General features: G+C 35.2%; 1 protein-coding gene and 1 long non-coding RNA gene across 3 annotated transcripts; both read right to left on the bottom strand.

Annotated features, from left to right (window-relative positions):
- Nucleotides 1–1,885: 1,885 nt before the first annotated feature.
- On the bottom strand, nucleotides 1,886–7,788 carry LOC137723736 (uncharacterized). Of its 2 annotated transcripts, none has more exons than XR_015961615.1 (5): nucleotides 7,577–7,788; nucleotides 7,172–7,228; nucleotides 6,730–6,883; nucleotides 5,792–6,383; nucleotides 1,886–1,953 (listed from the first exon to the last, which is right to left on the bottom strand). It is a non-coding gene; the product is annotated as an uncharacterized LOC137723736 (long non-coding RNA). The 2 variants fall into 2 exon arrangements; XR_015961614.1 differs by having other exon boundaries at nucleotides 7,333–7,752.
- A 3,146-nt stretch (nucleotides 7,789–10,934) lies between these two features.
- Nucleotides 10,935–13,848, bottom strand: APX2 (ascorbate peroxidase 2). Its single transcript, XM_068461494.2, has 10 exons — nucleotides 13,672–13,848; nucleotides 13,324–13,455; nucleotides 13,041–13,215; nucleotides 12,838–12,903; nucleotides 12,202–12,250; nucleotides 12,029–12,111; nucleotides 11,855–11,934; nucleotides 11,565–11,667; nucleotides 11,374–11,432; nucleotides 10,935–11,256 (listed from the first exon to the last, which is right to left on the bottom strand). Exons 2-10 carry the CDS (start codon nucleotides 13,440–13,442, stop codon nucleotides 11,238–11,240), a joined length of 753 nt encoding a protein of 250 aa, XP_068317595.2. The 5' UTR covers nucleotides 13,443–13,455; nucleotides 13,672–13,848; the 3' UTR covers nucleotides 10,935–11,237.
- Nucleotides 13,849–14,041: the final 193 nt, after the last annotated feature.

A 14,041-nucleotide genomic window follows, 5' to 3' on the forward strand; every position in this document is an offset into this window, starting at 1 on the left:
ATCAAGTAACGGGACAAAGCTTTTCAACGGTTATAAACGAAAAATCACGATTTAACGGTTATTTTAACTCCGATTTTGATGATTTTTTATAACTACACTCCTTGACCCTATATGAATACAATGAATGAATTCGATCTTCAATTTAAAATATTTACACAAGTGGATACCACAAATTCTTATGTTATACTTAATGAAAGTATAAATAAACTCTAAGTGTTAGTCAATCTATCGTTTTACGAATTCTCCAAAACTAATTTCAACGATCCGAACCGTCAAAATTGTTTGTATATGCTTGGAGATCACATCAGCACAAAATCACGAAAAAAAAAACATTCAGAGATCAAGTAACAGGACAATCTTAAAAACAAAAACTTTTTATCCTTGCACATTTAATATTTGTAATAGATTAGTAGTGTATGTATTATTTTTTTTATTAGGCTTTCATTTTCGAGTGTAGATATAGTACTTGAACGAGAAATGTTTTAATGTTTTCAAATAATATTTATGTCGCAATGTGTGGTATGTGCAAATTTTAAAAAAATATATTTTTTTCTTAACGGGTCATAACGGGTCATAACAGGTCGGGTCACTTTACCCGTTGGGTAAAGTGACACGACCTGTTAAGGACCCGTTAAGATAACGGGTGTGACACGACACGACCCGTTAAGATAACAGGTGTTACACGAAAACGACACGAACACGACAGACACGACCCGTTTGCCGGGCCTAGTATCAATTTACCTAAGATTACGATACGCATCTACGTAAAATAACCGAGAAAAGAAAAATCTAATCAAAACTCCAATTAATTTCAAAGTTAAAGTATGCAACACTAAACTTTCTACTAGAAACATGATTCAAAAAGTTAGTCAACAACTAATTTTTGTTAATGACAGTATAAATTTATGTCAAATACTATAAAGTGGCCTCTTCTTATTTCGTTGGATGCTCATCTCTTTTACCTATAGCGTTATGAGCGTGTCTTATTGTTATCGTTTATTGTGTCGAGTGGAGAAAAACAATCATAAATTCAAGATTTTTTATCAACTAGTTATGATAGTTTCCAACTCAATTAAGTCCCATATTAAACTTCAGTTGAGCTCCCTAAAATCACTCATTCTGCTGCTAACTCTATTTGTGGTAATGGTTTGGTCCCATTGATTGGTGGTTAGTGTGCTTGTTTCTTGCCTTCTTCTAGAGGGCTTTGATGCAACTTTGGTGACGAAGGTAAAATGGACCAATCAATATTATTGAGTTTGGTTTAATCTTATTTAATGGCGAAAGAGAAAGTACAACAATAAAAGTTAAGACCTCGTTTGGCATGCCGTATGACTCATCATAATTAATATAGTAGTTGTTTGGTACACTCTCGCACTAAATAAACACCTGCCTTGTTAACTGTTCCATCAAATTTAATACAATTGACACGGGACTATTAAAACACCCCAAAAGCTTGGGATAGTTAGGGTTGGTTTGGTATTGCTGTGCTTTGCAAAAAAGCTGCTTCTGCTGTGCTGTGAGAATAAGCGGCTATGAAATAAAGCAGCAGAGTGTTTGGTAAACTTTTTTGTAAAAGTGCTTTTGGAAGAAAAAAAAAAGCAGTATAATAATGTTTGGTAAATTTGTATGTAAAACAGCTATGACAATGTGAAATGACCAAAAAATGTATAATACTAGATGTGCTATTCATTTAATTTTCTTAACAAATAAAGGTGAATTACTAAATATATACTTTATTTTTAAAAGAAAAAAATTTATAAACTTTATCTTAAATATTAATTAGTACGACAAAATACTTCAATTGAAATACCTCCGTATTTCTCACAACTCAGAGTGCGAGTGAACGGAATTTGTAGTGTATTCTAGTTAAAAAACTTTTAAACCATAACATACAAAACAACTCTAGATATTGGTTTTGCTTAGTGGGTGACCAATTGAACAAACTTTCATGCCCTTAATCTAGGCCTGGCAATTTCTGACACGACCCGATAACCCGACACGACACGACACGAAATTAACAGGTGTTTGGGTCGACACGATAACGAATCGGGTCTTATCGGGTAACCCGATAAGCACCTGTTAAGATAACGGGTTGGGTCGGGTATACACGTGGGTAAACACGATACACGATAAGCAGAATATTATTTTTATAATTTTATAACCCTAAAAAAATACTGTAATAATTATATACATTAATTTTACAATTTTATACCCCTAAAAATTATAATAAATATATATATATATATATTAAATTAACTATAAAATTTATAATAATTATATATACTATAATAATTATACTCCCAAAATATTAAGTCTATCTATACTAATTATATATATATATATATATATATATTAAATTTTATAAAAATTATAATAATTATTAATTAATAATTTAATATGCATGATCATGCATTGCATATTTGCATGATTTTGCATCCATTGAAATTTGATGCGTCAGGACTCAGATGTGATTTGTTTCCATTCTCAAATTTCAATAATCAATTTCTTGCCATTGCCATTTGCCAACTTGCCGCCCTTTTTGAAAAGAAAAAAATGGAGGGAAAATGAAAATGTTAAGAAAAGTTGAAAATAAAACAAAAAAGTGAGGGAATTAGGGAAAGATGTTGGAGGGAAAAGTGAAAATGATAAGAAAAAGTTGAAAAGGAAACAAAAAAGAGAGGGAAAAATGAAAATTAATAGAAGTGGTGAGAATTTTTTTTTTATTTTTAAAGTTATTAACTTTTTATCACACACATGACTATCATGACATATCTCACTATTTTTATAATGACACACGTGATACGTGATGTATGTACTATTCCGTGTACCAGTCAATTATAATTTATACGTACAAAATAAATAGATTTAAATCTACTTAATAAATATATATACACACACACACACACGGAACTTGATTGATGGCATACGAATTCTCCAAAACTAATTTCAACGATCCCAACCGTCAAACTTGTTTGTATATGCTTTGAGATCACATCAACAAAAAATCATAAAAAATAAACATTCAGAGATCAAGTAACGGGACAAAACTTTTCAACGGTTATAAACGAAAAATCACGATTTAACGGTTATTTTAACTCTGATTTTGATGATTTTTTATAACTACACTCCTTGACCGTATATGAATACAATGAATGAATTCGATCTTCAATTTAAAATATTTACACAAGTGGATACCACAAAATCTTTTGTTATACTTAATGAAAGTATAAATAAACTCTAAGTGTTAGTCAATCTATCGTTTTACGAATTCTCCATAACTAATTTCAACGATCCAAACCGTCATAATTGTTTATATATGCTTGGAGATCACATCAGCAAAAAATCACAAAAAACAAACATTCAGAGATCAAGTAACGGGACAAAGCTTTTCAACGGTTATAAACGAAAAATCACGATTTAACGGTTATTTTAACTCTGATTTTGATGATTTTTTATAACTACACTCCCTGACCCTATATGAATACAATGAATGAATTCGATCTGCAATTTAAAATATTTACACAAGTGGATACCACAAAATCTTATGTTATACTTAATAAAAGTATAAATAAACTCTAAGTGTTAGTCAATCTATCGTTTTACGAATTCTCCAAAACTAATTTCAACGATCCAAACCGTCAAAATTGTTTGTATATGCTTGGAGATCACATCAGCAAAAAATCACAAAAAAAAAAACATTCAAAGATCAATTAACGGGACAAAGCTTTTCAACGGTTATAAACGAAAAATCACGATTTAACGGTTATTTTAACTCCGATTTTGATGATTTTTTATAACTACACTCCTTGACCCTATATGAATACAATGAATGAATTCGATCTTCAATTTAAAATATTTACACAAGTGGATACCACAAAATCTTATGTTATACTTAATAAAAGTATAAATAAATTCTAAGTGTTAGTCAATCTATCGTTTTACGAATTCTCCAAAACTAATTTCAACGATCCAAACCGTCAAAATTGTTTGTATATGCTTGGAGATCACATCAGCAAAAAATCACAAAAAAAAAAACATTCAGAGATCAAGTAACGGGACAAAGCTTTTCAACGGTTATAAACGAAAAATCACGATTTAACGGTTATTTTAACTCTGATTTTGATGATTTTTTATAACTACACTCCTTGACCCTATATGAATACAATGAATGAATTCGATCTTCAATTTAAAATATTTACACAAGTGGATACCACAAAATCTTTTGTTATATTTAATGAAAGTATAAATAAACTCTAAGTGTTAGTCAATCTATCGTTTTACGAATTCTCCAAAACTAATTTCAACGATCCAAACCGTCAAAATTGTTTGTATATGCTTGGAGATCACATTAACAAAAAATCACAAAAAAAAAACATTCAGAGATCAAGTAACGGGACAAAGCTTGTCAACGGTTATAAACGAAAAATCACGATTTAACGGTTATTTTAACTCCGATTTTGATGATTTTTTTATAACTACACTCCTTGACCCTATATGAATACAATGAATGAATTCGATCTTCAATTTAAAATATTTACACAAGTGGATACCACAAAATCTTATGTTATACTTAATAAAAGTATAAATAAACTCTAAGTGTTAGTCAATCTATCGTTTTACGAATTCTCCAAAACTAATTTCAACGATCCAAACCGTCAAAATTGTTTGTATATGCTTGGAGATCACATCAGCAAAAAATCACAAAAAAAAAAACATTCAGAGATCAAGTAACGGGACAAAGCTTTTCAACGGTTATAAACGAAAAATCACGATTTAACGGTTATTTTAACTCCGATTTTGATGATTTTTTTATAACTACACTCCTTGATCCTATATGAATACAATGAATGAATTCGATCTTCAATTTAAAATATTTACACAAGTGGATACCACAAAATCTTATGTTATACTTAATAAAAGTATAAATAAACTCTAAGTGTTAGTCAATCTATCGTTTTACGAATTCTCCAAAACTAATTTCAACGATCCAAACCGTCAAAATTGTTTGTATATGCTTGGAGATCACATCAGCAAAAAATCACAAAAAAAAAACATTCAGAGATCAAGTAACGGGACAAAGCTTTTCAACGGTTATAAACGAAAAATCACGATTTAACGGTTATTTTAACTCCGATTTTGATGATTTTTTATAACTACACTCCTTGACCCTATATGAATACAATGAATGAATTCGATCTTCAATTTAAAATATTTACACAAGTGGATACCACAAATTCTTATGTTATACTTAATGAAAGTATAAATAAACTCTAAGTGTTAGTCAATCTATCGTTTTACGAATTCTCCAAAACTAATTTCAACGATCCGAACCGTCAAAATTGTTTGTATATGCTTGGAGATCACATCAGCACAAAATCACGAAAAAAAAAACATTCAGAGATCAAGTAACAGGACAATCTTAAAAACAAAAACTTTTTATCCTTGCACATTTAATATTTGTAATAGATTAGTAGTGTATGTATTATTTTTTTTATTAGGCTTTCATTTTCGAGTGTAGATATAGTACTTGAACGAGAAATGTTTTAATGTTTTCAAATAATATTTATGTCGCAATGTGTGGTATGTGCAAATTTTAAAAAAATATATTTTTTTCTTAACGGGTCATAACGGGTCATAACAGGTCGGGTCACTTTACCCGTTGGGTAAAGTGACACGACCTGTTAAGGACCCGTTAAGATAACGGGTGTGACACGACACGACCCGTTAAGATAACAGGTGTTACACGAAAACGACACGAACACGACAGACACGACCCGTTTGCCGGGCCTACCTTAATCTAATAAAAACTTTGAACAAAATCCATCACCAACATACAATCTAAAGAATGACATTATTCAATACCTCTTCCTAATCTCTCTCTCTATCCACCTCTTTCATTGTTTGTACAACCTGGAGTGGAAATTAAGCAGAGATATGTTATTTACAGTAGCAGACCTAAAATCCAAAGGATCATTCCATTGCCTTAACGGATCATCGGACCATCTCATATTAACATTGTCAATCACCAAGCCATTGATGTGTTCCATGATGATCCTGGCCGTGCTGTGTTTAACAAGTCCCTGGCATGCCGGTCTGTAGTCTACCAACCCACCAGCATTGTTGGTCCATCTTCTGTAAGTCAGATCCAAGTTAATGAATTGTAAATCACTCAGAAGCCCGCCTTTAGAACCTGATAAGAATACTCCATTCTCGGAAGTTGAGGTGATATTAATGGAAGAGTAGGTTAGAGATTGAACCCTCCTTTGACTTTGAGTGTCGAGGACATGTGGTCATGTAGATTGGCTCCGCTCTTCCCCACCAGGATTGATCATAGTATCTTGTGCTCATATTTATGTTTGAGAAGGTAATGTAACTCACATTTCCTGCACAGGTGAATAATTAGTAATCTTGTTGTCATACTGAGAGAGCTATGACAGCAAGCCATGATCAACCTTTATTTCATCAAAACATAAGCAGGTAAAGGCATAATAACAATAATGAAGAATCAAAACCCTCCCATTAAAACAGAATTATTCCGCAATGACAAGGTGGCTACAACAAAATGCCATGACTGCTGGTTATAGGAAACCATTCATATGATGATAAGGCGATACAGACAAGCAAGTATAGAATAAGATTTCAAAGTCATTTATTGCTTTCAATTGTTATTCCATACATTCAGAGAGTTATAGATGGACTAACAGTCTAACAGTGTTACAGTCATCTTACCCTTCCCTACACCCTGTAAGGCGTTTATGGGCTACCAAAGAGCGGAAAATGTGATTCCAATGCTAAACAAATGCACTGTACTCCTACCCATCCACATCATGAAACCCATCATCATCAAATTCTTGAATGGGGCTTGCGCAACTTCCCATGCTTTCTGCTCAAACATAAAGACACCATGAAATCCATAAAAACCCAAATATTCGAATATCACCACATTCTCATCGGTATTAACAGGGCTAAAAAAATTCAGCAGAAAAGAAATCTAAAATTCTAATCCATCAGCAATTTAAATCATGCCCAATTTGCGATCAAGTGATTATTCTCGAGTTAGGAGGTAAAGGTACAATCTTTCACCATTTAAAATGTCTGAAATCCTAAGTCTGAAAAACCCTAAATCCAATTGCTTAAATAAATTCTAATTTAGGGAGAGGGGAGTCAGTACATGAGCTTTCCAAGTAGATTCAGCATCCTTCTTCTGGCGACTCACAGTCGAATCATCCTACAGAAAAACAAAAACCCCAAGTTCAATTAATTGGGAACAAACCCTAAATTCCCAATCCAAATCGAACGAAGAAGCAAAAGAGAGAAACGGGGTAAAAAAACCGTTCGAGGGAGGCACGAGAGAAGCCAGGAGGGTCAGGGAAGTTGCGGGAAGAAGGGGAAGTTGAGTTGTCAGTCAAGTCAACGGCCCATCTCCGACCTTCTCCCATCACTCCCTTTCCCTTCTCCATCGTCACCGTCGTTGTCGTCTTCTGGGACACAGTTGCAGCAGTAGAGTTGCAGCGCCACTCTTTGGTTTGATCCGACTAAATTAATTACAACAAATATATTCAAGCAAATCAAGTACCTGGTACCTAGAAGGCGACGGTGGTGTGGCGCTGAGACCGACTGAGAGAGAGGAAAAGGAGGAGGAGGAAGAGGTGAAGCGGCAGGAGGGAAAAGGGGCGTGCGGAGTGTTTTGCAAGAGAGAAGAGGGCGTGCAGAGTGTTTTGAGGAATCAGGAGAAAGGAGAAAGGAGAAAGGAGGGAGTAGTATTGGCAAATTGAAAAAATTCATTAATTTCAAATTCATTAACACGGTATTGTAGCTCCGTGTTTTGTATAATAAGCCGCTTCTTGAAGCTGCATTTTGCAGCTTCCACTTTCTGGCTTTTTTTTCATTTGAAATTTTGAAATAAAACTGTTTTGAGATGTTTACCGAACATAAAAAAACTCTTCCAGGTTTTTTTTTAAATCACCGCAACCCTAAACTGGGGCTTAGTCGGGTCCTTTCCATCTTCACAAAGTCACCCTTAACGACTTCTTAGAGTGGGCTTTCAAACTCCAGCTTCCTCTCCATGTCCCTCACCCTCCAACTTGTGTCCGACTCCATCGAATTCAAATCCCCCACTGCCACCATCTTCGCTCCGCCAGACGCCACCTTCATGCCCTTGGGCCAGCCCTCTCTCCCACTCATCTTCTACAACATCTCCCCGACAAGAATCTCCGTGAACAACCTTCAAGTACCTCCGCCCCAATACAAAGATCCCGACTTTGTTCTCCAATTACTCCCTCACCGTCACTGCCTCCCCAAATTTCCAAGGCCATTTGTCGATCAACGATCTGGGTATTAATCCTAACGCAGTTCTAGATGATGGGTCGATGATCGTTTACGCAATCGACGAGCTTTTCAATTTGTCCTTCTTGGCCACCGACGCCGCTCAAGAACCGGTGGCAGATCAACCATTGATGAGCTTTGTTTCGCGTGTTCAACGGCTGAGCCCTGCTCCGAGTACGACTGTGAATTACAACATGGAGGCTGAAACGTACCGGCCCGGTCCAGAATCTTTCGGTTTTGTCGCCAATTTGCTGAGATCCAAAAGGTACTCAATCTTTGCCGCATTTCTTGATGCACAGCTGGTGGGGAAGATGAAGAAAGGAAGCCACGCTGGGTTTCCTTTTTTTTTTTTTTTTTTTTTCTAATTTTTTATGATGATTAATTCCTCTTTTTTTTTTTCTTTGGTTAATTTTCTCCTTTTTATTCATTTTAACAACAATTATTTGGTGAAATTTTTTTGAAAATTATTATAGTTACGTCATCTGATGCACAGATTAGTCCGACACAGCACCAAACGTTCGATTAATTTAGTCAGTACAATTCGATGGCTATTTATCATATCTTCTTAGAATAGTCAGTACAGTCCGAACTGCCAAATGAAGGCTAAATGACCATCTACTATTGGATTAGGATCTAACGGTGGGTACAATTTTCTTGGACCCTGGTATCTAGGATAAGCAAGTTTGCAATATTATTTGACTCTATTTTAAAGAAGCAAGTTTGCAATATTATTTGACTCTATTTTAAAGTCTGGTCTTGTTTGAGTCTATGATTGTATTGGATAATTCACTAAATTCAACTTGAACAAGCAATTCATTTCAACTCCTAAATCTTATCCAATTTAAAGGTGGAACATGAATTAGTTAGAACGGAAACTTCTCCCTTTCAATCCTACCAAGTTGGAAGTGACAAATTCCCTTCGTATCTAATCGGTCTTATACCTTCAACAATGTAGAAAACTTATAACTTCCAACTTGATAGGATGAAATTAAAGCTAACAAGATATCAAATCCAATCCAATACTTGCAGTGACGGATCCAGGATTTATTTATTTTTATTTTATATTTGGGAGTGTTAGACATATAATAATTTTAAAAATTAAATCATAGTTCCATCATCCATAACTTATAAAACAAATAACAATACAAGTTATAATAGTCCCCGACTTGTTTTCATATTTTAAAAACGTTGCATTATAGCTTCATTGTCAATGGAATAAAAAACATTGCTCTCAATATAAACCATCATGCTATCAACCATTGATATCTCATTCGGTTACGCAATGAAGTCTTCACAATATTCATAGCGGAAAAAGCTCTCTCCACTGAAGTAGTAGCAACTGGTAGAACCAAAGCCAATGTAATTAGCAAATACACGTGATTATACACTCTATTCCTCCCCATCTCCACCATTTTTTTTGCAAGTCTACCAATTCCTTTCAATTGAGAAAATTCACTACTCAAACACATATCAAGAATATAATGCTCAAGTTGATCTTCAAGTGCCAAAAGTTGACATAGTAAATTCATTCGGATAAAATTAAGCAAAACAAATTAGCCTTTGTTCATTAAGAACCAAGAATGAATAATTCGGGCTCAAACTTGTCAAACAAAGAAACAACTTTATATTTACCTTATCAAGGCCACTATTTAATTCCACAAGTTGCTTATTAACGATAGCAACAAAGAGCTCCACATGATAATGATGGAAGTTTGTGATTCTTTGAGCTCCATGCCGTGATCTCCCTGTAATAACATATCCATCTACATGCGTTTATTTTTTTGGCTCTTGGTGTTTTTCTTTATATTAAACTAAGGGTCCAAAACTATGTCGTTTTGACAAAGTAATATTTATTAAAAAATAATAAGAAGAGCTACTCTTACAGTTGGAGGGCATGTATGAAGTCAACTCCAATCTACAAGGGAGCATCACCCAAGTTATCTATGGATATTGACCAAAGTTCGGGGGATTAGCACTCAAGTTATCTATGGACATTCACCAAGGTTCGAGGGGTCAGCTGACCCCCTGCTTCCTCAATGCATCCGCCTCTGAATACTTGTAAGATTATGAGTATGAAGCATATGTCAGAACCGGTTATAGTGTTTGAAATTGATGTGGAAAGGTCTTGATTAAAAGCTATTAGTTATCCCTAGTGTTTTGGGATAACAAAATTGAGTGTAGTTCAATCCTTTTGGGATTAGAACTTAGTACCGGAACTCTTATTAGATTCATAGATCTTTATGGTTTGTATATTCTGATAGGGAATGGTTGGAGGAACATTATATAAAGTTCAAACCACTGCTCTTGCAATCACCGGCTTATTATTCGTTCCAGAACCTATTGATTGAAAGAGCTATTGTTTTTGTAAAAGAGAAGGTTTGAGCACAAGAAGCTGCAATGGCTTCATCATCTGGATCGAATCCGGCACGGAAGTGTTAAAGGTATTCATTCTTCGGTTTGCTTGTTGATTGTTTGATATGAGTTGTGGTTGATTGGTTGAATCTATATTCCTTGAATGAGAATTTATAAACTGTTCTTACAATACTAACCACCAAGCAAGGCCAAAAGTGTGCACCAAATATTGCATTGTGAATGTCATGAAGGCCAAGTTTCAGCACACCTCTGACATTACATTCATTAGAAGCATTGTTCAATACGGGTACACATGTGACATTACATTAAAAAAGTGATACACAACGTGAAATTATAATACAGTCTTACTAGCATTGTTCATTACGACTACACATGACATTATATTATAAGCAGCAAATGCTGCCATAGTATTATTACCAATCACAAGCGGAAAAACTTTGACAGAAAATAACATACCATATTTTTACAATCATTTGTTCATTCAAATCTAGAAGAAATCGCACAAGCCAGCCCCCAACCAATCTACAAATCACAATCCTTTACTCAGCATCCGCAAATCTGCAAAAGAAAAATGTTACACAAGTCAAATTTTCAGATTTATAAATAAATTGAAATACTAGAGAATAATCGAAGGAAAAACAACAAAAACTAGTGTTCTAAGTTTCCAGTACTCACCCAAGCTCGGAGAGCTTCAAATGTGCTTCGGCATAATCAGCAAAGAAGGCGTCTTCGTCCTAATCGAAGCAAAACCAAAGAAATCAAAAGTTGGATCAGACGATCATCAATGCCGCAGATCATACGCATACACTGCATCTTAAAGCCATAAGTTACTGAGATTAAGTAGAATTGCACAATTAGATACAAACCGCAGCATAAGTCTCAACAAGAGGGCGAAAGACTGGATCCTCGAGAAGAGCTTTATCTGATGGCAGCTGAAGAAGACCTTCTTTCTCCCCACTAAGAAGTTCCCTGTTTGGAAAAATGATGGTAAATCAGACAGACAATACTTAACTCTTCACAAATAGTTAGTAGTACCAATATTAACATACGCACAGTATAAATGGGATAATTAGATGACTTGCAGCGCAAGGTTCCATTTAATCTGCGAAGTATTATTAATTCAGGGAAAGTAAAACTGAATGGAATGAATCTTTACTTGAAATAGGAGTTGTCAAAAATGAGAGGGTTCATTGTCCAGGGTCCCTCGAATCCAGAACGCTCCTTATGGCACCTACCCTGCAAAAAAAAGATCCCAAATACACAATACTTCAGTATTACATACTCTTATGGTAATTAGACAGAAGGAAGAATGTGACGGTCATGCACAGACCAAGGTGTGTCCACCGGATAATGCAACAATGTCCTTGTCGCTAAGTCCCATGTGTCCAAAGACAGCCCTCAGATGATCCGAACCTAGAACACATACCAACACAGAAAGAAATAATTAAAGACATCCGTCTTACAATCATACACTTGAAATTGCAAGATTTAGCAGCTACTAACCTTCGGTGGCATTTGGCAAACGACCTTCTGGTGGTGGTTCTTGTTTATCCTAAAATTAGTACACAAGGTTAGATGATTCTAGGAAGGAAAACAAGTTCGCCAATGATTATTATCTACTCTATCCTAAAGTCTGGCCTTGTTTAGTGGTTTGGATTGGATTGGATAAGTCACTGGATTAAACTTGAACAAGAAATGGTTGTCTAACTCCCAAATTTTATCCAAGTCAAAGGTCCCTTCCTCACCTTCCAATCCTACCAAGGTGGAAGGCCTTCATATATAATCCGTCTTCTACCATCAACTCGAACAAGGTTTGGGAGTTGGAATCCACTTTTTGCTACATACATTAAATCTAGCAAGCTATCAAATTCAATCCAATACAATATACCAAACGATGCCTAAGAGTGTAAACCAAATATTGCATTGTGAATGTCATTAGAGCCAAATTTCAGTCGACCAAATCCTTTAATCCTACCAAAACTTCTGATTATTACCAACGGCAGAAAAAATGGGTGAAGAAATCATAGTGTATATATCATAAATAAACTCACAAACAAGTTTCCATTCACAATACGGGACATTAAATGTCATTAAAAAAAAAAAATTAAAGTTGTGGAGAAAAAACAAGGGTTTACTTACTGGTCTACCAGGGTGGAAAGGGATCTCAGGCCCTCCTGTTATTTCTACAGCAACAACTCCAGCCAACTTCAATTCACAGCAAAACACATCAAATTTCATTAAAATAACAAAACTAATCACAACAAATAAAAGATTAGGATTCAATGATTAATTTAGTGTCGATCATCGTTTTTATAAGACAAATTCCCTTAATGGATATGAACCTGGTAGAAGTCTGCATATGAGAGGATCGGAAACTGCTCCTTGATCGGCTCCAAAAGCCTAACCGCAATATCAAGACCGTTGTTTGCTTCATGAGCGAGCTCCTCCGGGTGCCTGATGGTCCCAAATGGTCCTCCAGTCTTCGTTTCTATGTCAAACGTACCAGCTGAGTGCCATCTGCGCCCATCATTCAAAACATCCAACACTAAGCACCCACTCGATCATTGCCAACAACAAAAAGAGTCAGATCAATAAATATATACACAGAAGTTTATGAGTTCTTACGCTAATCGGAGAATTATAGGAGCGCAGTTCTTCTCAGCGATGAGCCCTCGGAGTTTTCTCTTGCATTTTTCAACTGCCTTCAGGTATTCCTCGCTCACAGTCGGGTATTGTTTCACCATGTTGACGATCAATCTTTTCACACATTCAAAGTATAAAAAGGTAAGTGTATTACTTAGCACGATCATTTACAAATCTTAGTCGTTAAACCAATCAAAATCAAATACTCATGAACATATAGATGAAAGTTTAATCACATATCCATTAAGTGGTGACCACATATCGATCAAATACTGAAAAACAATCACTTCGGCGATCGAAATTTATAAGAAAATAAGAAATAAAACTTACGATCCAAACAATCTAGCTAGAAAGTAGAAGCCAACGCTACGGAATTGAGCACAGCACAGGTCTCTGTAGTGAGTTTCAGACACACATCAAAATGGATATATAAGAAGCGTTTTTTCGGGGACGAAGGTTCTAGCGATTCTTTTAGTCTTCTGGTGCTGAACCAACGGCCAAGATCGTGCCAAGGAAGCGAGGGCTGAGGTGTGGACTAGAGGCGGAAAAGGAAACAGAAATTTGCAATTAGTTGGGCCACGTGTTGGAAGGAGAGTGGTGTAGAGTGTGGCTACTTGGACGTACATGGATGATTGGATCATTAATTTTTGTTTTTTTTTGTTCATAAAATGATCTGAGTCATTTGAGGAGTAGCTTCTAG

This window comes from Pyrus communis, chromosome 4 (genome assembly GCF_041283825.1).
Source record: "Pyrus communis isolate YQ-2024b chromosome 4, ASM4128382v1, whole genome shotgun sequence".
NCBI lineage: Eukaryota > Viridiplantae > Streptophyta > Magnoliopsida > Rosales > Rosaceae > Pyrus > Pyrus communis.

What these genes read in the sequence shown, in the direction of transcription:
- APX2 (XM_068461494.2), bottom strand. Translation starts at nt 13,442, where the DNA reads ATGGTGAAACAATACCCGACTGTGAGCGAGGAATACCTGAAGGCAGTT. An exon ending in CCTATAATTCTCCGATTAGC is followed by an intron (nt 13,216 to 13,323) that starts GTAAGAACTCAT and finishes TGATGGGCGCAG; the next exon opens with ATGGCACTCAGCTGGTACGT. An exon ending in TTTGACAACTCCTATTTCAA is followed by an intron (nt 11,668 to 11,854) that starts GTAAAGATTCAT and finishes TTTTCCAAACAG; the next exon opens with GGAACTTCTTAGTGGGGAGA.